Source organism: Corticium candelabrum, chromosome 3, assembly GCF_963422355.1.
Source record: "Corticium candelabrum chromosome 3, ooCorCand1.1, whole genome shotgun sequence".
Classification (NCBI taxonomy): Eukaryota; Metazoa; Porifera; class Homoscleromorpha; order Homosclerophorida; family Plakinidae; genus Corticium; species Corticium candelabrum.
Genome location: NC_085087.1, coordinates 747,569 through 774,578, shown reverse-complemented (window position 1 = coordinate 774,578; position 27,010 = coordinate 747,569). Strand labels below are relative to the sequence as shown.

At 41.5% G+C, this 27,010-nt stretch overlaps 2 protein-coding genes across 7 annotated transcripts; both read left to right on the top strand.

The window, feature by feature from the left end:
- The first annotated feature begins 458 nt into the window (after positions 1-458).
- LOC134177021 (uncharacterized) lies at positions 459-1,897 on the top strand. The gene is made up of 3 exons (XM_062643724.1): positions 459-546; positions 610-783; positions 1,790-1,897. The coding sequence occupies exons 1-3, from the start codon at positions 493-495 to the stop codon at positions 1,895-1,897; spliced, it is 336 nt and encodes a 111-aa protein (XP_062499708.1). The 5' UTR covers positions 459-492.
- Positions 1,898-13,018: 11,121 nt separating this feature from the next.
- On the top strand, positions 13,019-26,948 carry LOC134176897 (ATP-binding cassette sub-family C member 3-like). 6 transcript variants are annotated; one of them, XM_062643573.1, is made up of 7 exons: positions 13,019-13,831; positions 13,897-14,037; positions 16,155-16,292; positions 18,814-18,875; positions 18,939-19,067; positions 25,502-25,602; positions 25,664-26,948. In XM_062643573.1, coding segments are annotated over exons 1-7 (576 nt in total). In that variant the 5' UTR covers positions 13,019-13,828; the 3' UTR covers positions 25,666-26,948. The 6 variants fall into 6 exon arrangements, with proteins under 6 accessions (XP_062499557.1, XP_062499558.1, XP_062499556.1 ...); XM_062643574.1 differs by lacking the exons at positions 25,502-25,602; positions 25,664-26,948 and adding exons at positions 20,808-20,866; positions 20,931-21,131; XM_062643572.1 differs by lacking the exons at positions 25,502-25,602; positions 25,664-26,948 and adding exons at positions 19,141-19,273; positions 19,332-20,280.
- The last annotated feature ends 62 nt before the right edge of the window (positions 26,949-27,010 follow it).

The window sequence follows — 27,010 nt, the reverse complement described above, 5'->3', positions numbered from 1 at the left end:
TACTGGAAGTTACATACATGTATGCTACAAACAGCTGGTTCGAGTTCAGAGAGAGGAACATTTCAAATCAGTCGTGACATCACGCTACACCATGGCAATGCCTCGATCGTCATATGTCCTGTTGTGTGATCTCATCATAACTCATCAGCTCGAACTGAGCTAGACTTACTGTGTACGTACACTAATGTAGACTGCCACGTAAGATAACATTGGTTTACCGATACGACGCAACGACACTAGCTAGACAGCACGCAACGTACCCTACACAGCTACCCTAGATATAAAACTTTTAGTAAATTAACTTTACCTCCCCAATTCCTGTCTTTGGTGTAAGTCTTGCTCTGTTCCACGCGCTCTAATCACATTTTTAGGGAGCCCGTGACAGTCATGGCTCCACGTGTCCAACATGTTTAAACACGCGGCGTAATTATCTTAGACATCTCTTGCGCATGCTTGACTTTAGGTTAGTCAGCATACGTCATTCTGCTCGGTATGGTCGAAGTTGTGAGCCTAAGCTCTATCTGCGAACCCATTTCAGTTTTTTGGGTAATACAGATCGAAATCGGGTGTGCATGGTTAGCTTAGCGTATTGTCTCTTGTGCTTTGCAGGGCGAATCAGTTGTTGAGGGCCAAGTCGATTTCTCTCCTTGCTTTGAAGACACTGCCTTGCTGATTATTCCATGCTTTTTTCTTTTCTTGATTGCTTCCATTCAGTTGTGTTTTGGTGACAACTCACTTAGACGCTCTGTCATTCCTACATCAAAACTGCACGTTATCAAATCTGTGAGTAGGCCTAACTCTTTTTGGAAACGTTTGTCTATGATTTTTCTATGGGACAGTAAAACTGTTCTTACATGGTTAGACTACACAGATGTTTTTATTAATTTCTAGCCTCGGCCTCCCAGACCCGTGTAACGCCGATTCAAAATCGTCTTCCACTTTCCACTTCCGTGGAGGACGATTTTGAATCGGCGCTACACGGGTCTGGGAGGCCGACGCTAATTAATTTTAGCTATGAGCCATAAGAACGTAGCCTTGAACTTCTAGACCAGAGTGAGCGCTTCGCTTGCGAACTGTAAAATGATTTTGGAAGTACTTATCAAAAAGCGATGCTAAATAGTAGTCTAACAGCGTAGGGTCCTTTTAGTTAGTTCAATAATGAGATGGAAAGAGTTTGCATTAGGCAAACATATCATTTGTAAATGTCACTCATGAATGAAGAAGACACGTCTGCCGTGTTTACGGCGATCTATTGGTGGATGGTATGAAACGGCGACTTTTGATTCTTTGGCAGAACGCTAGCTAGTCTAACTGCTCGAATAGCGAGACTACCGCTCGAGCAGTTGTCAAAGGTGATGGTCTAGCGATGCTACTGTGCATGTCCTGTCACCGCAAGCTTGAAAAGATTGAAGAACTGAAGCTGAAACTAAAACTAAGACGTGTGTGCAGCAGAGTCACCTAGGAGGATTTCACAGGTGCGTAATCAGCGATAGTGCTCTTAGCATAACCAAGTACTGCTAAATCAATCAGAATTTACAACCGACATTTCGGTTCTAAGATGCTGATTGGCATAGAAGGCTATTTCCAAAATTATTTTAGTACCGTTCTGGTCCAGACTAAGTTTGCACGCTTTGCGCATTTCTTAGGTCTGGAAGTTTGAGACTGTAAGAAACGGGACTTTGTAAAGTACTCTAAACGTATAGGGCTGAACTGACTTCCGGTTTGGGAACTATGTGGCTGGCTGGCTGGCTGGCTGGCTGGCTGACTGACCATGTCTGTCACGCTGCAGGAATGTGCCATGCTTCCTTTGTGTGGTCGAGGATTAGTTCCTTTATGTCGTACATGGCAACCAGAGACAACGGACGAACAGCCAATCTTAGGTGCGAAACTTTCTTGAGAGGGTTTTCTTACCAGAACAGTGTAATTCATGTTTGCGATTGCTAGGTCTTTTCGGAAATAAACAGCAGAATTAACCTGTCTACAACTGCTGACCAGAAATCGATCACTTTCTTGGTTTTACGATATTTATACAGAAATCTAACATTACGTAACCACGAGAGGTTTTATATCTCATATACGATAACTCTACTTCGATGACTACAGAATTAGCGGTCATGCAAAACGACAGTCGCTATGTACAATTTTAGATAAACTTTACAGGTAACACGTTTAGAAAGAATGTAGAGTGTTTAGTCGTAATTCTTTGCGACAATTAATCCAGCTATTGTAGGTGGTGTTCAGAACTTTGAAGGCTCATAGCTGTGGAAGCGAGGGTGTAAACACAGCTTCAATTACTAGTTTCAGCTATTAGTCAAGCCATAAGAAATGTGACTTTGTAAAAGTCACGAGACTTGGCAAGTAGCGTACTCTAAATGTATAGGGCTGAACCGACTTCTGGTCTGGGAACTATGTGGGTGACTGGCTGACTATGTCTGTCACGCTGCAGGAATGTACCACGCCTTCTTTGTGGGGTCCAATTAGGGAACAGTATTTCCTTTATGTAATTCGTCGCAACCAAAGACAATGGACGAACAGCCAATCGTATGTGCGAAACTTTCATGAGAGAGTTTTCTTATCAGAACAGTGCAGTTCGTGTTTGCGATCGTTAGGTCTTGTCGGAAATATACAACAGAACTTACCTGTCTACAACTGCTGACCCGAAATCAATCGCTTTCGTTGCGTACGACATTTATATGGGCATCTAACATTAAGTAACCAGGAGCAATTTTATGCCCCGTATACGATAACTCTACTTTGACGACTACAGACTATTTACAGCCTTTGCGGTCATGCAAAACGACAGTTGCTATTTACTATTTTAGATAAATTTTACAGGCAGCACGTCTAGAAAGAAATAGCATGTATATTTGTAATTCTTCGCGACAATTATGTACATGGTACTATTCACAACTTTGAAGGCTCATAGCTGTGGAAGCGACGGTGTAACCACAGCTTGGATTACTAGTTATGAAGTTATGAAGTTATGATTCTATTTTTACATCTGGGATTGTAACCTTCTACCAATCAGCGGCAAAAGAAAGTGAGCAGACCGGATGTGGAAATAGGAACGTCTTCTGTAGCACACGCCAGACGGTGCGCTGAACGTTTCTCTTCGGATATCAAAAGAACAAGGATAAACAAATACTCAAGCACAAGCGCCTTCTTTAAGTAAGCCATGGTATTGAGGAATTCTGCTTCAAAGTCTGGCGGGAAAACAGCTCTACCGACACCATTGTACTTTAGAGATGAACCACTGACGACAAGAAGGCAGATCTTCATAATATCTTTGCATTCACATTCAGCATTCTCAATATATCGGTAGCAGTCATCCGTAAACGCATTTATTTGTAAGCAGTGGGCGGAGCTTAATCGACCAGGAAGTGTGGAGCAGGCGCGTGGGCGTTGCACATCACAGTAACATCGCTAATTCTTGTATACAAAAACGAAGATAACGGAGTAACTTATACCGATCGATTTGTCTTGGTAAGATCTACTCATACAAGTTAAGTTCATTTTTGTTGGACTTCCTCTTTAACACCACGTTTATGTTTTTGTCTTGGTACATTAATACCTTACTAGTACTACCTGCCCTATGGGCGGTGGCAATCTATCGTTGTATGCCACTTCTGCAAAGAAGACGCATCTTCCGTGACACATGGGTGCACACATGCACGCACACAAAAGCCGCTCGGTGAGCTGGCGCATCTTGCACTCTGGGAATTAGAGGATGGCGTACAGTGGCTGGCGAGCACACGTCACATCCACATACTCGGTTAATTGATTGAGCAAACAAACTTCGGCTCATCTCATTTCAGAAGACCAAAGTCTCGTTTCTGGCCGATATCCGCCTCGACCATTCGTCATGGACGGCTGAACTCGACCGAGCCGTCGCATTTCACGACGATCGAAGGCAAATGCACTGTTGTATTGTATAGATTGTCGGAATGCTGAGCGTCGAGAGCACACACGCACAAGCGGCCCAGTGAGCCAGCCGGCTTACTTCGACTACACCCGGCGCATCCTCACACTGTAGATGAGAGAATTAGAATGGTGTACGATAGCGGGTGTGCATCCATCCGCATACTCGGTCAATTGAATAAATAAACTCCCGTGCATCTCATTTCAGGCCGCCAAAGTCTCGTTTCGGGCCGTGGGAGGCAGCCGAGGCGAAATCCGACGTGACCGTTATGTCGATTGGCGCGTTACAGACAGGCAGACATGTGGACAGACAGAAGTGGGCGTTCCCGAGCGTTCACGTAGTATAGTATAGGATGATTATAAAAAACAAAAGCACTCGAAAACATCCATTCAGACTTGTACAGTTGATTCTTCAACAATATTAAAGGTGCAGGGTCACGGTCGGACATGTGCAATTGAGCCGATCTCAAGTGAGGTGGCTTTTGCATCGTAGCTATTGTACGTAACATATATTCAAGTGTCCTGGCAAGAAAATCAAATTCGATCGTCAGTAAGCCCTTCAAACACTGTTTGTAGGTTGCGAATGCACAAAGGTCAATGGACGAAACTACTGCAAAACCGGCTATTTAGGTGTTGATTGACGGGCACGGCAGTAGTGTAAGCTTTAAACAATATAAATTTTTGGTGCTTACTGTGAAGTGAGTGCACTTGGCTACTCTGAGAGAAAGTAACTACAGCAGATACAACATACAGGAATGTGACGTGTGCTCTTTGTCACGTGCAGAGAGTAAGGAACTCTGATCTGGATCAAAGTGTGATGGTGCTTGTCAATTTTACCGAAACAGCAGTGTAGCAACCTCAGTTTGAGGTTGTAGAAGAAAATTTTTTAGAACTACATCTAGAAAGCCTAGAATGTAGCTACCAGAGCCACGGTCTTACGAAGCATCATACTGTAATGTCTTGATTGTTCCCATTCAGGCTATAGAGAGACTTCGGTCACCGTTGCCTTTAGTGCAAATTGGAACGTCTAAGTCCTTGTGGGTACTGAGTGTTTTAAAAAGTGCATCCTTTTCAAAGGGATGCAGTGCGCATGTTCGACCGTGACCTTGCATCTTTAATAAATATTCTCTGAGCTTTGTCCTGCAGATTTAGCAACTTGCTTTTGTCTTTCGTTCATAAGATGTTTATGAACGGCTGTAAACTGTTGAATGGTTTTCATGCTGGCTTTTGATATTGACTTGAAATGTGACATGCGAATAGAACTACTTTGCAGTTCTCATTGATATTTGCATTTACTGTAACTGCGGAAACCGACGCCACAGGCTAAAGCAGAACTCGAAATATCATTAGATGACAGAAAAATTTGAATGAGTTATTGACTTTGACCTCACTATCAACTTTGAATCGATTAGCAGGAGGATTCCTCTGTTCAAGAAGGAGTGGGGCATTCCCAACCAGGCACTAAGACAGAGACCCAAATCCCCAGACATTCCAGGGAATCCTGCGGGACATTGGCAGTCATGCATTTACTGGTCGCATTGTGATTGACTCGCAGTCACTGATCTAACTTTATGTCTATATGCCTGTCATCCGTTCGCTAAGAGAAATCTCTGCAATGGACGCCCACCAGATGCAGTCGTTTTCACTGGCTTTATTACTAACACACAACTCCTATTGCTTACTGTGAAATAATATGCTGTTCAAGCTTATTACTAACGGCCGCCTTTAGAAACGTGATGACTGATCATTCTTTTGCTGCAACACAATGACTGGTCAGTCTTTTCTTAGGACACAAGATTATTTGGTCATTTTCATCATAAATGATGATATCAAACAGACGTTACACTGTGTTATTCATGTGACTTGTGGTCCTGCTGACCAGGTGATGGCAGTCATGAGTCAATCTGTTGGTGTGCCACTGTAATTCACATAATCATTTACTCTATGTATTGGTGAACGTTAAACTTAGAAACACTCTAAAATACTAGGTGGAAGGGAGATGAATGTCATCATGGGTCAAGTTTAGTATGTTGTAGAACATGACATATGATAGCAAAAGCTTAGTTCTACACAGCATTTTGCAGGATTGTCTCAACTAGGTGACTTTGTGTATGTGTATATATAAGGGTATCGCACTGTCTGATATGTAGTATGGTGCATAGTGATGCGGCTGGATAGCTATCTGCTAGGATGATGCAAGGCACGACGTTGCTGTCAGCATTGTGCTTTATAGTGTTATAGTTTACATCCATCACTCTACATGCATCCCTTAAGGATCCACTCTCATGCATACAGCGTGTGTCACTAAATTTTTAATATTGTCTCACGTAGGCAATGTGTCTTGATCTCACACAAAATTTAGTGTTCATTTAGGTAGTATGGTTGTAAGAAACGAATAGTCAGGAGTATTTTTCCATGTGATCTATAATTTCTAAAAAAAGAAGTTAGGTTTGGCACCTAAATCACAGGTCTTAGTAACCCTTGTGAATTTTAAACCCTGAACAACTACAATTATTAAATAACAATACAAGAGGAGTAGAAAGAATGATGCAAGGCGAAACATCTTTCTCACATCTCCCGATAAGATTAACTTGGCTTGTAAATTCTTACTTCTGCCCTGTTGTCACCAATAAGTGATGGAAAATCATGATAGCAAAGGAGAAAATGCAGCCCCCTTTTCTCACCCAAACCTGAAATAGCTGTGTGACTACCACTGCTGACTGCAACATAAATACTAAATGCTCTTGGTGAAGTTACCTTTGCTGTCTGTTTCTTTAGCCTACAAAGTGCATTTTTCTGTCTGTTGTCTGGATTAGACAATTTCTGTAACCACATTGAATTATTGGATGAGACAAGGTGGGTTCTCAGGGTGGAGAAAGCATGCTGGTAGATGAACAGCAATGTTCAATTTTAAAGGAGAACTCTCACCAAAATCAACAATCTCTCAGATGAAAGCTGTCACTTCATGACACAACCCTTTGCAACCGTTTACTGCAGAAGTTTACCGTAACAAAGAAATAAAGCATTGAAATTACCCGCGTGGGCGTGATTAGTACCCGTATGTGGCCTGAGCGTAACTCTGATTGTTGGTTAGCAAGGAAGACCGATACCTGTGCACATTTCAAGGTAAGGATTGTGAGACATATGGTATCAAGTTGTGATATATTGACTAAAGGAAACCGGGACTCCAAAGTTATCACGCAAGTATTGACTGTGTCAATACAACCGTGGAGCCTCAGAAGGAGACCCTTCTTAGATTATTTCATAAATCATGTCTCGCTGAATTTTGGGTTTGTTAGGAGCACTTAGTATGGTTAAGCCTAAAGTAATTACTTCAGAGAGTAAGACTTTGTGCCACATACGGGGAATCGTCTGAACAACTCGTTGCTGATTCTCTACTTATGTGGCTGTCTGGACCGTAGGTTTCCTGCAGGAAGATACCAGGCATTGTATATTTCTTTCAACAAGTTTTAGTATTTGGTGAGAGTTCTCCTTTAAGTGATGTTATGAAGAGTACATTTTATAGTGGACTAGCAGAGGGACCCAGTGTTGCCCAGAGAATATTAAGCAAGTGTGAGGTGCCATGCATTGATGTGTGAAACTCGTTAGTCTGACTTGTTTCACTTGTTTGTGGTTCTTGGATGTCAGAATGCAGTTTGTTTATTTTCCATCGGACGTCAGAAGTCAACTCACATGTTTGTCATGCAAAATTTGTGATGCTGAAGCAGTGATGAGAGCATCATTGCTATTACGGTTGGTTCCTGGACCTCAAAAGGGGCCTTTTAAGGAGTTTCTTTGTAAAACGTATGTTTGCATTAGGGTGTGGAATGCAGTCATGATTTTGTGGCAATTGGCCCGGCATTCATTTGGGTGTGATTGATGTTACAGGCAGACGGACAGATAGACAGACAGACAGATAAACAGACAGATAGATGAGCTTTTTATAGGTATAGAGATATGTAAGAGTTTGATAGGTGCTAAATATAATTTGCACATTCTGACAAATTATAGTGAGTGAAGCTGTGGACAGAGTAGGCGTGTTTATTATAACTCCAACTCCTTCTATGGAATTTTTACAAATAGTGTGGATACCAATGACTTCTAACAAATTTTGGGAAATTTAAGCCATTTGTTGTACACCAGAAATATTGGATGAAGGGCAGTCTACGCATTCAGTGACTATGCCCACAAACTTTGCAAACTTATTAAGTTGACAAAATGAACTGATTGCATATGGGTAGTTGCTATGTGCTGTAGGCTGAAAATTTTTAGTGATTATAATATTTGGCAAAATGATCCAAACTGTTTAAATTTTGGTAAACGTAATTTGGCAATATACGAGTTCCGTCAACATAGAATATTACCAAATGTACATGGTGTGTTTCCTTCTCCCCTGCTGTAATAGTCTCGCCGTAGCCAGACGTTTTTCTTCGCCACGTCATACTTCCGGGTGACAAAGGGCATCATTCTTTCTCACCTGGAAGTATGACATGGCGAAAAGGTCTGGCTACGGAGACTAGTACTGTAGGTCTGACATTTTGACGTAGGTATTGCATGCACGTCAAGATGGATGCTGCACATCTAAGTTGCAGTCCATGGAAACCTTTACCAATGAAAGGCTCCATAATCAGGGTCCTAGGAGCTGGTCAGGCTGGTCCGGCCATGGCCAGACCACTTTTCTAAGGTGAACTTTTACCAAAGGCCTAATTCTAATTATACCGCCTCTAAATAACAATTATCACTCTAAATGGTTCTGGAACTAGAGTTTAAAAATAATTATGGCTCCACAAGGCCCTTTACTTAGAGGGGTGCTTAGGTAATTAGAGGCATAGCTCTTATTGTAGAATGTAAGATACTGCACTACTAGAAAAAGGAAAACATGTAAGGTGCACCCTAACCTGTGCTTTGTAAATCTTGAAATCAGCTGTTCCTCAACAGATAATATTTAGGGGGCGGAGCTTCTAGAGCATGCGCAATCTTGAGGGTAACACGCACCTTTCACCGATCTCGCTGTACACAAAGTCCTTGTTTCCGGGTCTGCTTCTGAATCGTAGATCATCTTGCCGTTGACTAGGCTTTGTAAGTAAGTTCACTACTTACCATTTCGTCCATCTTGTGAGAGACTTTGCCTGCCTGCGTAGAGACGCGTAGGAAGCCATTTCTTGAGTAAGGCTTCTCGAGGGTAAGAGACTGCTGTTCAAGCTGAAGTCGCCTGATTCACACTCTGAACAGATACACGTGGAGTGGAAAGACAGACTACTCGTTGCCTAGCAATGGAAGTTTATCAGGTGAAGATTTTGCGGTAGGGGAACCCATTCGGGGTAACCGAACGTGACGCACTGTGTGGCTGAATTATATCAATAGGACTACTTGTTTCCCCCATCTAACATTCCTGAACTGTGAAACTGTGTATCCTGTCGAACTAGAGTCAGCAAAAATTCGTCTAGCCTATTCAACCCTTCATGGAAGGCGATGAGCTCATTAGCTTACATCACTTGATGTACCTTGGCCTGATTCTTTGTTTGCTATACAGAGTAATAGTCTTGGCTGCTGGTTTAATCCAACTCCACACTGTATCAAGCACATTTCTTGACACAAACCTGTGTAAAACTTAATCTTATCATTTAGCAGTGTGTTAAGCGATTCCTTGCAACTCAGATTTTGCAGATGCAATGTCTTACTCAAGAACTCTAATCTTGTTTTCAAGTTCCACTATTTCATTTGCTTGCTGTTTAATTATTCGACGTAAACCATCATCTTCAGCCTCAGTGACATTTTCGACAATCAACATCTTTACTCCTATAGGATCACTAGACTATATTCTAAACATGTCTTGATCAACTGCACCTGCGAATGAGGTAGGACAGCCTCTGCTTTCTGATTTAGACATTACAGCTATGGAATAGCTAGTGTGTGTTGTGTTACTTTAGACATATCTGTTGCTGGGACTTGTAGGCTGGCAGCTAGTGCTAGTAAACAAACTGTAGTGTACGTGTACTGTACTCTGATCTGTATCAGTACCTATGGAGTGCAAGTTATCACAGTAGCATATTCGACTTGGCCAATCACATGTATACAGAAGCAAGCTAGACTGCCCAGAAACAACACAGAATGTCCTACATGTCTGGTTACCCCAAATGGGTTCCCAGGTGGCATGATTCCACTCTCTAAAACTAATCCATCACTAGACAATGAGTAGTCTGTGTTTCTACTCCACGTATATCTGTTCAGAGTGTGAACCAGGCGTCTTCAGCTTGAACAGCAGTCTCTTACCCTCGAGAAGCCGTACTCAAGAAATGACTTCCTACGCGTCTGTACGCAGGCAAAGTCTCTCACAAGATGCATGAAATGGTAAGTAGTGAACTTACTTACAAAGCCTAGTCAATGGCAAGATGATCCACAGTCCAGAAGCAGACCCGGAAACGTGGACTTTGTGTGCAGTGAGATCGACGAAAGGTGAGTGTTACCCTCGAAATTGCGCATGCTTTAGAAGCTTCACCCCCAAATATCATCTATTACCATCTAGAAAATGTTACAAGATGCAGTAGTGAGGCGCCATGTAGGCAATCAATCAAAACCTATTGTTACTTGTTTTGCAATGATTCTAATTAGTTGAGCGCCTCTAAACAATAGTTTTGTTTGGAAAGGGTGCTCTAATTAGAGCCTAATAAATAATTGCAACTCCAGATGGTGCTTCAGTAAGAGAGGTGCATGCAGTCAGTCCGGGAGGGGGGTTTGCCGGGTGTCTTTAAAAGCGATATTGGACAGTCGACAGTTGCCCGAAAATTCTGATTGAAAATATAGGTAATTAAATATCTAATATATTTATAGTTGAAATGGAAGTAAATTCTAGCATCTTGAATTGCTATTTACGCTGCCCAGAGGACTGAGGTCATTGCATAGCTAAGTATTACAGTAATTGTTGGTAAATGAGAGTAATTATTCAAGAACCGGTGTACAATAGATTATATACCTAGTATGCTGGAAGACTGCTCTCTTGCTAATAGACCACACCATCTTAGTGCTTTAGACCTGACCACTTTTCAAATGCTTCCTACTGGCCTACTGAGATGTCGCAGTAAATATGATGACCGGGGGGAGGGGGAGGGGTACAGTTGTAAACTTTGTAGAGCTGTAAGAGAAAGGCTAGCAATGGCCATGAGGGATGATCGACTTGTGGCAAATTTTTGTAACAAATTTATGTGTATGTGCAACAGGACGGCCGACAGCCGGGTCTTTCACAATCATGCCACTCTGTATTTGCCCATGTAACACTTCAAAGACCTGCCCATTTTGATACCCCTGTTCTCCACTACAGCAGCAACATCTTTGAAGTGACGACATGACCTCGAACTAGGTCTTTGTTCATGTAGGTCCCGCATACATGCAACTACGTTTTGACCTTGTCGTCTGACGTCACATTTCGACGACATCACGGCACCTCCTACGAGCAAGAAGAGACTTGCTAGAAATCTCGAAGACTGCAGCTAAAACAGGATAAAGTTTTCTCAATATCTTAGCAACTGTACAATGCATAGAACCATGCACGGACGAGTTTCTTTCGGCGTCTAGAGAAAAATTTGTCATTGGTAACATGCGCTGGCCTCCATCTTAACAGATTGTGATTTGTGACGTTTAGGCCGATTGAACCTGCCTCCACTTGTTTGTGAATTTCTCTTGGGAACGGTTCATCAGACCTTCACCGAATTTGAACTGCCTGTTCCTGACGTCAGACAGTACGTCGAAAAAGTCAAGATATTCTTGCATACTGTATACCTGGGTTTTTCAATTTTGATTGTCTTTAACGGGATATTAACTAACAATCAATTATGCAATCAGCCCAGGCAAAGAATGGGATCTGTAACGGGATATATTCTACTTTGAGATAATTGATCTCAGAACGGGATATCACTGAAAGGGATATAACTCTGAACAAAATTCTTTATGAGAATTCTGTCCGGCTGCTAATTCTTTAGAACATAGTAAAATGCATGTGAATGAGATATACTTAAAGGAGAACTCCCACGATTTTCAAGTTGGGGTCAGATACAAGTCCCTTCCATAAACCGACAATTCGAAGGGACATAGGTTTTGTGCACGACATCTTCACGGCAGGAGAAATGTCAAAGAAAGGGGCGTGTTGGGTAAGCGAGGTACATGACGTCATTGGTGCAAAGCCACACACGCATGCCATCGGGTTAGATGCAGTTGCGGACGGATTCGAACGCATACGCGTTGTTCTTTTCTGTCTGGTGTTCGACCTTACAGTTTCGAGCAAGAGTACGGACCTACTCAGCGTGACATCTACGCAGTTGAATACATTGACGGCCATGACTGCAGACAGATCACCGGTGAAGATCTGTCTGATGAGAACGAAAATTGAGTTGGGAACACTGCTTGGTGCAGCTGCAACAGGTGTTCTGTAATGCCTAGCGTAGCTGAGTGCTTGTGCTGCCAGGAAGTGGACAAACTAGGGTACAGGGTGGAAGCTTCAGGATCTGATCTGTAATTATTGCGCAGCATGAGAACTTCCTTGCTGTGTGTCTCAATGAAGACGTTCTTCGAACAGCTGTAGTCTTAATGACCGATTGGCGACGGGATCCCATCAGAGAGCCACTAACTTCCAGGCGAGTAGCACCTAGACGAACTTGGACTGGCTTGCCTATGTAAAATTTTCACACAGGCTGCTGCGACTAACTGTGTACAGGTAATTTACTTGCTGGGTGCACGAGAGGCTGGGCAAGGGTATCAGACGTGTCATTCCAGCATGCGTTGTAGGACTCAAGGTGATCCGAACAAACGCGGCTGTTTTTTGAGATAGGCGGATCCACCAGACGTAACTTTGCTAGCCATGATTCTAGCAAATCTGGCTTCTTGAGAGAAAGCCTGAAGAAGCTGACACCTCTGGCGATGTCACTGCTGTTGTGGCTACAGTCAAAAGCAATGCAGTGGACCATTTCACGTCAAATAAGCCAGGTAGATAGCACGGCTTGTGCACGACACGTGGAGGTCATGCACCAACTGCGTCATCAACCATGCCTATGCTAACACTCCCTCTTTTTGCGGTGCTTTTCCTATGTTACAGAAGCAATGGAGGGAACTCAGTTTTCGAGTGCAGTCAAGATATAAAAATCTTGTATCTGACCCCAACTTGAAAATCGTGGGAGTTCTCCTTTAATGATAAATTGTCAGAACGGGGTACTTATGCAACAACATAAATTTGCATGCAACATTAAATTAGTTAACTTTATGAGAATTCTGTCCACCGTGACTGCTAATTCTGTGAATGAGATATATTTCATGAATGCATACAACGATAAATTAATCCATTTTCTTTGTCTTCAATGGGATAGTAACTAACAATCAATAATCCAATCAACGGGAATTTGTGAAACCAGATACTCGGTTACTTTTTTCCTTTAATGGGATATTAACTAATAATTGATAATCTCAGAATGGGATATCATTGAACGGGATATAACTCTGAACGAAATTCTTCATCAGAGATACACTTCATAATCAATTAGAACAGGGTGAATGAGATATACTTCATGAATGCATACAACGATAAATTAATTAACTACAACTAACAATAATAAAAATTTACTAACCATTAATAATATTTATATCTAATCTGCCCATGCAGAGAACCGGCATGGTGATCTAGTGAGAGGTAGATTTTGGCTGGCAGAGGGTGTGGTTCAAGTAATTGACGTAGTAGAATATTTTGAAATGTGTGGCAAGATTTGAAGGTGTTAATTGACAGTCTTGATGCTGGTAGATTTTGACATTACTGGTAGCAGGGACGGCTATTGCAGACTTCATTAAGGCTGTGTATGAGGGTGCCAATGATGATTTGGATCAAGTTGCTACATATCAATATTTGTCTCCAATTGTTCTCTTTCTTACCATGGTTAGTCTGTTTGTTTGTTTGATTCTGTTGTGTTTACCTATTGCTACTATTGTGACATGTGACAGTTGCTAGCGATGTTCCTGTTGCAACGTCATCGACTGATAGGATTGCGGTCATCAGGAACTCTGTTCATCTTTTGGATGCTAATGGTCATCTATGGGAGTTTTAAACTACGCACTTACATTCTTGTTCAGAAATTTGGAGTTGTGAGTATGATGCTGTGCTGATAATTTATTTTGATTAATTTTTTAGGTATCAAAGAACTGTACAAATATTGGAATTAGATATTTTGGTAATTATTATATAAAGGAATGACTAGTTTCAAGGCTTCGTAGAGCAACCTTTTTCACTTGATGTAGGCAAGTATAATGAGAGGTTCTTCTTTCTGGAAGCCATACCTGCCACTGTATGTGTCATATTTCTACCACGTTAGGTTCTTTCATTTTAAGACGTGTTTTCATAACTACTCTCATCTTTACCATGTAACACTACATAGCACCCAGTGGCTTCGTACTGTTTTCATGATTCTCTGCATTGTGCTGTTATAACATTAATTCTAAACTTTCCCAAAGACTGATTTATTTGGTAGCAGGCTATTTATTTCTTGAACTAAGAAGCCATGGGTAGTTTGTATTTTCTATGTGGCCACTGCCTATACTTGTAGAAGAACACTACACTGCATCATTTGGTAGGTCTAAGTCAATTTTGCTTTGATGAGGTTTATCTTTGGCAACACAAATTAAATAAGACTTTTCTTGTCTTTTTGTACTTTTAATGGTCAGAGATCGTTGGTGCATTTTTGATGGCACATGCAAGACAAGAGCTACAACATCGATTGAGATCTGCAATCTTGGTGGCAATATTAATGTCAAACTATGTGGGTCATGGCACTTGCTGAACTTTGCTTCATTTTACTTTCAGAGCATGAAACGTCTTGATCAGGGTGCAAATGGAGGTACGGAAATCTTTGCAAAGTTTACAGCTCTGGATATTGAAGAATTTTATGTAATATTTTTTAAAATTAGTGAGAGAAGGGCTTGTTATTGTCTTCACCACATGTAATTAAGACTCACTTGGTACTATAAGTCAATCTTATAACTGTGGTGGTGCTGCTTCTGCAACCTTCCATTTTGGACACTTGTGGCAGCTTTCAAGATGCTTGCGGAGAACATGTACTTTATGCTCATACAACATGATTGAAGACATGGCTTGGAATTTGAGAGACTGAGTACAAGCAGCAGTACATGTATATGAGACCAGTGACTTGAGAGAATATAATCTGCCTTTGCAATGACATGTATCAGAACAAATTCTATGTGTATCACTATTGCATAATTTCTCTAATGAAGAGCACCTTTGTACAGCAAAGGAAGACATTATTGATTTGCAAATAAGAAGACATGTTGCAATGGCTGGCTGGGCCATGTCATTAGGATGAATGATAGCTGACCTCAGAAACAGCTGTTAATGAAGTGACCACCTCATGAAACACAGCAGCACTAGGTTGATACAATGCAGTGATACTATGTAGGTTGACCCTGCTTTCAAACCATCATGCTTGGTGTTTGGTTCTGCTAGGCCTAAACCTGTAGTGTGTATGGCTACAATTCAAGTTTAGGTGTATGTGTGTGCATGTGTGCTTGTGCTCTCGTATAGCTTAGGACAATTATGGAAGGACTTGCTATGAACTTAAAGTCAATGACTACTTCTCCTACACAAGACTCAATTGCTTGATATTAACAGACATAGCAGGTATTGATTAGTTGCACTGATCATTAACGCAAGGTGTGCATGTGCTAGGGTTACAGTAATGCCTTTGTAGACCAAGGAACGGACGGACAGGCAATTGGAATGCAGTGCGTGCTCTCATTGTTATCATCGCTGGTGTTACTTAGTGTGTCATACGATGTGATCATATTGCTGGTGTTAAAATTAGCAGTGCACTGTATACTTGTCATTGTTTTCCGTTTCTTTTTGTTACATTGTTTTGAGTCTATGTATTTGTTATATTGCAAGTGTAATTGCTTGCAACATGTGATACTGACATAAGTTCTCATGATCCAAGTATGATAGGAACTTTCTGTTTGTTCCTATTATGATTCGTTTGTGTCTTTGTTATTTTTCTTTATGTTGGCTGTTTCACTCACACTACTGGTGAGAAGTTGTGATGTCTTAATTAAGCCTGATTTACACTGCAGTTTAAACAAGCAGTGTAGTAACTTGGAAAGAGTCTGAACAATGACTTTTTAGTTAAAGAATATATTTGATAGTCAAAACAAGGAGTTATGAGATACCTATTCATTTGCTTCGTTTGTGTTTATAGAAACCTCAGTATAAGGAAGCAAAAAGTACATACTATTTTGTGACCACTGTGCTAAACTTTGTTTGGTTTCTTGGTCTCTTTATCTTCAACTGTGTGCAAGACAAAAAACCGCTTTACTCACCAGTGGATGATGACTCGGTGAGAATCTTTGTAATGGTTTGCATATTGAATTTCTATGTAATTAGGTGTAATTGATAGATTTGTTAATCTCTCCAATCTAAGCTATTGGTAGATGGTATAGCTGTCTGTATGTTGGTGACCCAATGAAAACATCATAAACATTATGAAACATCATGTTGAACAGGCCTAAATTCAGTTGAATGTTTGATAATATGTAGTTTGTAATGGGAGGGTATTATAGATGCAATCTGTGAAGCAGTGATTTGGCTCCATTTTTCTTTCTTTCATAGTGATCAGATGGGCATGGTGCTTGCACTGCGAAGGCTATTAGGGTGTAGATTATATTGATAAACTTTTGTTATTACAGAGAAGTTTATACTGTACTGTAGTCACATGTTCTTCAATCTTGTGCATTAATAGATAGAAGATAAGTGCTGCATAGTTCTGTTGATCATGTAGATTGGTTCCTACTAGTTAGCACTTGCTGATTTGACGCACATCAGTAGCTTGAATATAGACTTTTACATTAAACTAAATTGTCTTCTAGTAATTTATGTTTTTCATTGAACTAAATTGTCTCCTGGTAATTTAACACATTCCAAATCTATCAGTGCAAGGTTTGCATTGTTATGCTCTGTAAACCTTGGTTTAAAGGTTGTTTTGTCATTGGGAATTAAAGAAATGACATTGTAAGGCCCTAGAGTCAGTTGTTTAGTTTACACAAACGATGTAGTAACGTTGAAATTGTAAAGTAGCACTAGCCTTAGGTCAGAAGTATTGATAAATTTAAGAATGCTGTAAGCTATATTTTTATGTTAGTTAATTAAGAACAGTATGTACCATTTGTTGTAAGAGTGGGCATTAATCAAACCGCTGATGCTATATCTTTTTTTTGTCATAAACTACTGCCAGTCTAGCAATGCAACCGGAAACTGTTTATTGATCTACCAGTTTATTGCCACAAATACAACATACTCATACAAGACTGTAAATTAAACAAAATTGCAAAATTATTCTAATTACAATTGCCTTTGTTGCCCACCAGTCATTTGCTTAGTATTCTTGCATATTTACCCTTTTTAATACTGCTTGACAGGTTTGCATGTGTCGTTTTCTGAAACCTCTTCTTGCTGTCCTATTTTCATGGCTTCTCTCTTGAGAGACTCAAAATCGACTTCTTTGCCACGTAGCAACATTACCAGGTGGAATAGAGACTACTAAAACTGAACCTACTGTCTAACACGTGAAAACACAATGGTTGTGTTCACACTACTAGTTATAGCGTAGTTATGCAATTATAGTTATATTCGTAGTTTGGTAACTACGGTATAGTTAATTTTGCAGTTGTTCACACTACGCGTGAACATGGTATTACTATATGATAACCATGTGACTTGTTGGTAGCAGACAGTGCTGAACTTGAGGCGCCGAGAAATTGACCCCTTTCTAGTACAGGGTACTTTGGTTGTACAGTAGAAAGTGAAATGTGCTTTTCAAATGTACTGCAAAGCAGGAAAGTTACCTATGTGTGTGTTCCTAGAACACTCAATGCAGTGATTGATTTTAGCATATTAACAATGAGGCACAGGTATGTACTCCAATCGCAACAACAGGTATGTACTCCAATCGCAACAACGCCTAGGGTAAACAACACCAAATAGTTGCTGCACATGTACTGCAAGCACCTAGTTGCAAGCATGCACAAATTTAACACCACTGCAAGTCACTAGACACAAGCATTCCAAACTTGTTTATACAGATGGCTGAGTCACACTGTAGACTCAAGCATCGCAACACTTGTTTATACAGGTGGCTGAGAAAGGACAGGCAGCCTTATCATCAAACGGTAAATCTTTTTGGTGCGAAATTTTGTCGCAGGTTTACTTACCCTTTGTTTACTTACTCTTTGTTCGCTATGACCTTGAAGGTACACTCGAAAGTCATGACCAGGAATCAAACTTGGAACGTCATGCATGTCTTCGCCTATACTAGCAGACAAGCTCCAACCAGACGCGATAACAGTGAACGCACACTATACATTCCAAATTTGTTTACATGGTTGCTTCCGTCGAGTCGGTATTTCCGTCGACTTGGTTGTTTGTCACTTCCAGTAAGACCACTACTATCCCTTGCTATGCTTAGGGTTAATAATTATTAAGCCAGAAGGCATCTTTATTCAAGCATTTAAGAATAGTTATCCCTCCAGATGATGCCTTAGTAAGGAGTGCTTTAGTAAGGGAGTGCATAGTTCCATAGAGCCCTTCCAGCAGCATTGGGAAAGAGGCACTGTATTACCTTAATGTGCTTAATAGTACACAAGACTCTAATTAGTTAGGCGCTCTAAAATAATTGTTAATGCCAAGGTGCCTCCAAAAATATATTTCTAGACACAAATGGTGCCTTACTGAGGGTCACATTAAAAGGGTGCTTTACAGGTAGTTGATATGTATTTGGTGTTATTGTAAGGATTTATGCTGCTGAGATAGCTTGGATGTGTATGGTGAGTGGAATTTGGATAGCGAATGTTTGTCTTGTACAGAATCCATGTCCTGAAAATGATGCTTCTTTTCTTTCAATTGTTAGCTTCTGGTGGCTCAATGGGTATGTCAACATCTAAATGAACTGATTGGTATTGGTAATCTGCAGTACATTTTGTGTATATAGGTTGATATGGACTGGATTCAGGCGGCCTCTAGAACAAAGTGATTTGTGGAGTTTGATGCCTGATGACAAGAGTGCTTTTGTGGTGCCTCGATTCTTATATGAATGGCGGAAGGAAAGAGACAAAGCAAAGTAAGGTTATTTATTGATTGATGTACATGCTTGTATTGATTACCAAACAGCAACATTTGTTCCTCGTCAATAGACGATATTTGGGGGGCCGAGCCTCTAGAGCATGCGCAATCTTGAGGGTAACACGCACCTTTTTGCCACTCTCGCTGTACACAAAGTCTACGTTTCCGGGTATGCTTCTGAACTGCAGATCATCTAGGCTTTGTGTAAGTAAGTTCACTACTTACCATTTTGTGCATCTTGTAAGAGACTTTGCCTGCGTAGAGGCGCGTAGGAAGCATTTCTTGAGTACAGTTTCTCGAGGGTAAGAGACTGCTGTTCAAGCTGAAGTCGCCTGATTCACACTCTGAACAGATACACGTGGAGTGGAAGCACAGAATACTCATTGACTATCAATGGTTAGTTTTGGCGAGTGAAATGATGCCACCCATTTGGGATATACGTAACCAGACATGTAGGACGTTCCTCGCTGTTTCTGGGTTGTCTAGCTTGCTTCTGTATATATGTGATTCGCCAAGTCAAAGTTGTTACTGTGATAACTTGCACTCGATAGTGTACTAACGCTGATCAGCATACAGTACATGTACTCAACAGTCTGTTTATTGCACTGCCAGTCTGCAAGTCTTAGCAACAGTTTATGTCTAAAGTAACACAACACATACGTACTATTTCATAGTTGTAATGTCTAAATTAGAAGGCAGAGGCTGTTCTACCTCATCTGCAGTTGATCAAGACATGTGTATAGTAGTGATCCTAAAAGTGAAGATGTTGATTGTCGAAAATGTTACTGAGGCTGAAACTGATGGTTTATGTCAGTCAGATTATTGAACAGCAAGCAAATGAAATAGTGGAACTTCAAAACAAGATTATAGGTCTCGAGCAAGACCTTGCATCTGCAAAGTCTGAGTTGCAAGGAAAGGCATTCTCACTCAACACACTGCCAAATAATAAATCAAGTTCTACACAGGTCTTGTGGCAAGAAATGTGCTTGATATGGTGTGGACTTGGATTAAACCAACAGCCAAGACTATTACTCTGTATAGCAAACAAAGAATCAGGCCAAGGTACATTAAGTGATGTAAGCTCATGAGCTCACTGCCGTCCATGAAGGATCGGATAGGCTAGATGAATTTTTGCTGACTCTAGATCGACAAGATAACACAGTTTCACAGTTCCACAGTTCAAAAACGCCAGATGGGGAACAAGCAGTCCTATTCAGCCACACAGTGCGTTATGTTCGGTTAGCCCGAATGGGTTCCCATACTGCAAAATCTTCACACGACAAAACTTCCATCGATAGTCAATGAGTAGTCTGTGCTTCCACTCCACCTGTATCTGTTCAGAGTGTGAATCAGGCGACTTCAGCTTGAACAGCAGTCTCTTACCCTCAAGAAGCCATACTCAAGAAAATGGCTTCCTACGTGTCTCTAAGCAGGCAAAGTCTATCACATGATGCACAAAATGGTAGGTAGTGAACTTACCTACAAAGCCTAGTCAACGGCAAGATGATCTACGGTTCAGAAGCAGACCCAGAAACGTGGACTTTGTGTACAGCAAGATCAGCGAAAGGGGTGTGTTATCCTCGAGATTGTGCATGCTCTAGAAGCTCCACCCCAAATATCGTCTATACTGGCACACGTGTACACTGCATGTCTGCTCGGGTACACTGTTACCAGCAAAATGGCGGCGTTTATTGCCTTGCAACGAAAGAATGCATCTACTGTGCATGTTTGTGCTCAGAACGGAATCTGTCTGAATGTGGGTGAAGTCTTTTAGAATCGTTGCAAAGTTCTCTGGAGGTAAAATTTGTGTGGATCTCTGGTGCTAAGATAAGTGATTCCGTACTTTTTAATTTTTGTCTAGAAACACGTTTTTCTGTCTTCTTTCCTGTAGCTGCAAGCATTGGTATGCTAGCTATGTCATGAGCAAAAAGGAGAGCACAAAAATAGAAATTACAATCGAACTCTACTTTGTGAAAAAGGCTGCCTTACTTACAACAGAACGAGAAGCTTTCATAGTAGTCTATTTATAGATTAGATTCAACTAGAAAGAAGGAGGCATCAAAAGCTGTACGATGCTGTGAAAAGAAGCGAGAAGCTTTAGAACAATCTATATATTCAATATATTTCTTTACTTTCTTAAAGAAGTTTCAGATGAATGCAAACAATTATAAGAACATTTTGAAAAAATGAGAAAGATGTAGGGTTGCTGTACGAAAAGAATAGAAACAAGACCATGTAGGGTGTGTTGTGACGTCTTTTTATGAATTCACTCGTACAGACTGAGCAATACATCATTCCTACATTGCACTACTTTCTAAACACTATGTATTTTATACCTTAGAAAATGGTGCAATGTAGGGATGATGTATTGCTCAGTCTGTATGAGTAAATTAATGGAAGATGCCACAGCACACTTTACATAGTCTTGTTTCTATTCTTTTTCATACGGCAACCCTACATCTTTCAAAATGTTTTTATGCTTATATAATGATTGACTAATCATGATACTAATAACACAACAGCAATACAACATATCAAATTATGAATGGATGGACTTATGTAGTTCATAGTACTGTCGAACGTAGCTAATCTGAATTGGCACCACCCAGATCCTATTGAGCAGCCTGATCTGGGTTGCGGTTATCTAGTTTTCAGCAAATGCATGTATCTTACTATTTTAAATCTTGACTGTTACATTATTTAGAAGTACATGTAGTCGTTGCAGTACCACAAACATGATATATGCGTAGAAATACGTAAATGAGCCAGCGTTCTGGGTGTACGAAGCAAGGTCTGGGGACCTCCAAGGCTAAGTGTTTTGGCATTTTTGGTAATCTGAACAACTTTACTAATCCGAACAGGGCTTGGCACGGGCTTGGCACGGGGCTGTTTGGATTATGAAGGTTCTACTGTAAGTACTTACATGTATTTGGGATGGGTGTGACACATTGGTAAGCAGAAGTTATACAGTTACAGAATGTTTTCCCATATTTCATTGCCTATTAGGTTTGGTGCAATTAATGTGCACATGGTATGCAGGCAGTTACAATAGTGTTTATTTGAATGAAGTTGTTGTAAATGTGTTTGGTTTTCTGGCTGTACGATTGTTAATTCAGAGTTGTAGTGCCACTGAATGTGTGCTGTAGTACAACATCACTACCATGACTAAAACCTACTGACAACTAAACTGACATTTTCAAGAATATGAGAAGTACTTGAGCAGTTGGTAGGGTTACATATTCATAACACGACAGTATAATCAGTCTCTAAAGGAGCAAGTAGAGTATCGAATGTGTCACTTGTCTTTGGTCTGAAGGTTTGTGCCTACCATATAATTATGGGTGGTTTCTGGGGATTGCACTTGATACTTTTCTAGCACCAGCATAGAAGTGATCTGCATTCGGTGTTCTAGGTTCGTGTTGCATATTTTTAAGTTTATCTATTTGGTAGGTGACTTATGCTGTTGTAGTTGCTGTCAGATAGCGTACCCGGACTGGAACTCTACAGATCTATTTGTCTGCCAAAACACAGCCCAGAACACGCATGCAACATTCTCACGTTTACTCTGTCTAATGTGCATGGTTACTACATAACACCCTCCCCCATCTAATTCAGAGATAGTTCACAACACAACAAGTTATTAAGGTACAAAGATCTGTTTCAGTATGAGACATAGTCTTGAAACGAGTAGGTGTCTTCACAGTATGACCTGATCTTGTAGTGACTCCAGCGGCCCACCGCCAGGTTGCTCTTCAGGTTCTTCACGAACTGCAGTGGTGGCTGGAGGATGTGTGATGACTGGGACGGAGTTGGTGGTCATGGGCGGAACCCCAAAGTAGTCGCCTGAACCGCTAGTGGTGTTGGTCAATGGTACTATGCTTTCGGATGACGGATCCAACAAGACCTGGCGCCCGGGTTGCAGTTGATCGGCGTGTCTTTGCCATATCGTTCCGCCACCACTCATAGCTACTTTGTACGACACTGGTCCGGTATTTTCAACGATTGTCTCTGGCATCCGTTTTGTTTTGGGTCGGTAGTTGGGAGCCATCACAATTTCGTTGTTGGTGTAAGGGTGATAGTTCTTGGCAGAATCTTGTAACTGTTTCTGGTTGACTAGTCTTTGCTCGTCCGGCTTCAGAAGATCCAGTCTTGTTCTCAGATTACAGTTGAACGTGAGCTGTGCCAGACTGTGTTTGGGTGTGGCGTGGGGTGACACTCGGTAGGTCAGTAGAATATCATCTAACTTGTGCTCATGTTTGCCTTTAATGCGAGCTTTGTGTCTGTACCAATCTTTCAACTAGCTCATTAGTGGCAGGGTGGTAAGGAGACCCCATTGCGTGGTGTATGCCGTTGCTCCTCATAAATGTTTTGAAAACTTCCGCCATGAGCTGACGGCCATTATATGTTACTACTTGTTTTGGGAGTCCAAATCAGCCCATCTGTTTTACTGTCTCCTTTATAGTTGTGTTTTGCGTTTTGGCATCCTCGACATTCGAGTATTGTTTCTTCGATGTCTTGATCTACCCTGAAAGAAGAAATTTGTGCAGGAGAAAAATGCATGCAATTTAGTGCGATCACAAGCCCATCGCACAAAATAAATTCCACATATTTTTCCCTTGCGTATGATCAGGATGAAAACACATGCTAGTCTCGTGGCTAACGCGCATATACCACTACCTGGACACTGCAGTCAGGTCAGCTAACATAACATGTCTATCTTGAACTATTTCAAGAGCAAATCTCCACAGGACAGGGAGTGTTTGTGCCACCGGTTGCTGCCACTGACAGTCTACCCGCCAGCGACATAGCAGTTGCCAACGGAGAAGTGGAAGCAATGGAAGAACAAGAGAATGAAGAAGGACAAAGCAATAGTGAAAAGCATTACCACTGCTACTCCAGCAAGGAGCGAGCAGAGATCGGAAGGTATGCAGCACAACATGGACCAACATGGGCGTCGCGCCATTACACAAATTAGATGGGTCGGTCTTATTGTTGCACAAATTAATTCCGCACAAGTAGTGATGTTTCTAGAAAAAGCACAGTTTTTCTTCCGCACAAATTTCTTCTCTCAGGATATGTTGGGCCACCAGATGTAACTGCAAGCAAGCGTCTTCATCTTTAACATGCCGATATGACCTTCTTGAAGTAACTGCAGTATCTGCCTTCGTAGATTGGATGGTACAACCACTTAGTTGACCACAAGAGTATTCCTTGGTATGTCATCATCTCATGCTGCCTGTTAAAAAATTGTAATTCGGCTAAAAGGGAAGTTCCTGGCTATCCCTTCTGCATGAGGTCTAACCATCGACAAGGTGACATCCCCTATGAGAGAGTTTGCATACTTCCTTCTCGGTTAACGGCGAAGCTTGCATGACATCTGAGTATAGCAACAGCTCTTCAGGTTTCGGAGGACATTCGGAAGGTGTAGGCAATCGAGATAACCCATTGTAATTGCATTGATCTTTGGTGTTGCGGTATTCGATGTGATAAAAGAACGTTTCCAGAAACAAACACCAGCATTGTGATGCAGCTGCAGTGACCGGAATCGCCTTGTCCAGACTCAGAATGTATTGCAGAGGCTTGTTATTCGTTTGCAGGTATCCTCCAAGTCTCTTCATACCCCAGTATAGCCCCAACATTTCTCTTTCGAGTTGGGCGTACTGCGGTTTTGGCTTTGTCAATGATCAGGAGGTGTATGCTATGGGCCGGTCAGTCTCATCTGGCATTCGGTGCAACAGCCGTACGACGAACTATCGCACACCAAGATTATCAGTAAGTTGGGGTCATAGTGGGCAAGAACTCGATCTTCAAGCAAGAGCCTCTTGACAGCATTGAAGCTTCTCCGGCATTCTTTTGTCCAAGCCCATGGAATGTCCTTATGTAAGAGTTTGTTTAGTGGTTCCAACGAGTTTAAGAGGTTCGGCAGAAATTTTGAATAGCATTTTAACATGCCCAAGGAAGACCGCAACTGGGCGGTGTCTCGTGGCTCAGGCATTTCCGCTATGGCTCGTGTCTTCTTTGGCAACTGATGCAGCCCTCTGACGGAAATGACACGCCCCTAATATTTGACGGTGGGTTGGAGGAACCTGCACTTATCTCGGTTTGGCTTTCAAACCATACTTTTTCAGGCATTGCAAGATGTCGTCCAACGTCCTCGGGTGTTCTTCCATCATGCGACTGGGGATAATGATGTCATCTAAATAGTACTGAATGCCGACCAAGTCTTGCAGAACCTGGTCCATGGCACGTTGCCATATGGCAGGCGCTGAAGCCACACGGTACGGCAGGTGCTGGTATTGGTACAGGCCTCTCGGTGTGTTAATACTCGTGTACTGTAAATCAACAAAATTTTGTAAGCATCTGACTTTCGTAAATTTCATAAGCGATCTCATGTTTACTAAAGTTAATGCTCACTAATTTTTGTCACTCTAGGTTTAGCAACACTTCATGTGTTACTAATAATCATCACGTGTCACGTGTGCCAGACAGACCGACATCTGGTGAGACAGAGCACATGCTTAGGCGATCAGCATGTAATTGCTTGTGGTGCTGTGATCTTGATTTTCTGCTGATTTCCTGTTGTGTTCTGCACAGAAAAGTGGTTTTGCTATTAAACAAATGCTGCCGATAATTACCTTCTCAAGACTGTCCGTGCACTTTAAGGTTGCGGTCACACTACGTTCACATTATGCTTACATTAGATGTTACATTTCCATTTGACCCGTCACACTATTCTAATCATAATGTAAATGAAAATGTGGTGCTAATGTTGAGAATGCAAATGGAGTGGGATTCGACATTACCATTTACACTTCCATGGTTTCCACATTACCACGCATGTGGAAGGAAGATATTATAGCACTGCAGCTAAGCCATATCGTTCATTTGCTTTTTGGATTGAATCTTTGTGACTGCAACCGACAACTATGACAGATCACGGTGAGAGAAAGCGAAAGCAGAAAGTTCAGTGGTTTGAGGAAGCCAAACGGAAACTCACTGAGGTCTGGGCGGACATTCTCCAACGCTAAAGTGGAGCAATGACATTCTAAATGCTTATGTCGAAGATGAGCTACCTGGAAGTCTTCAGTACATCGCAGAGGAGGTCCTAGCAAAAATAGACAACGTTGTCACCAAAGCCAGGAGCTTCTACAACAAATTTCCATGCCAGAAGGAAACGGGGTGCCCTGCCAGTGACAATGACATCGCTGTTGATGTATAAGCTGCAAATCTGGCATGGCCAAATTTCCAGACATCTTGCGACGTTTTTAGGAGTCACCCTTCTCTAGGCTCAGGTACTGCAGACGACTCGAGCGGGCAGGTCCAAAGTCACGATGCACAGTTTGTTGCCGATGTAACGCCTGACACAAGACCTGTCACGCCTGTAACGCCTCCAACACCTATTACAAGTAATTATGCTGAGGACACGCAACAATCAATAGCAAGCCAAAAAGAAAGAACAGAAGACCAGAAAGACAAAAGCAGAGACAAGAAGAAGACTCTTCTCACAGTGGCTGCACAGGCTGCTTTCTTAGAGGGTTTGGCAGTGCAGCAAGAAGAAGCTCAGAGAAGGCAATTTGAATGCGAAATGTGGCAGCAGCAAGTGCTTTAAGAATTTGAAGAGAAACGAGAGCAGTCTTGTCAAAGATTTGAAATAGAAATGAAGGAATAGAGGAAGAGACAAAAAAACTGTCTGGAGAGGGAAAGACTGCAGTTTCAACAGACAATGATGCAACAGCAACAGCTATTTCAAGCAGAACTTTTCAAGCGGCTGTTTGATGACAGTAAAGATAAGTAGTGCTATAGAAGTTGTTTATGATTGATTACATGTTACTTAGCGCATACCACACTGTACTACGTACTTTATCTGCATAGTTATACCAATTAAATACACACTATATATACCGATCTAATCAGCATAGTCACCAAGACTATCCACCTGCA

Coding starts and splice junctions, on each gene's coding strand:
- LOC134177021 (XM_062643724.1), top strand. CDS start 493: ATGGTCGAAGTTGTGAGCCTAAGCTCTATCTGCGAACCCATTTCAGTT. Junction 547..609: donor AACCCATTTCAGTTTTTTGG/GTAATACAGATC, acceptor TGTGCTTTGCAG/GGCGAATCAGTTGTTGAGGG. Junction 784..1,789: donor AACTGCACGTTATCAAATCT/GTGAGTAGGCCT, acceptor GTCACGCTGCAG/GAATGTGCCATGCTTCCTTT.
- LOC134176897 (XM_062643571.1), top strand. Junction 19,068..19,140: donor AAGGAAAGAGACAAAGCAAA/GTAAGGTTATTT, acceptor CCTCGTCAATAG/ACGATATTTGGGGGGCCGAG. Junction 19,278..19,331: donor ATCATCTAGGCTTTGTGTAA/GTAAGTTCACTA, acceptor TTGCCTGCGTAG/AGGCGCGTAGGAAGCATTTC.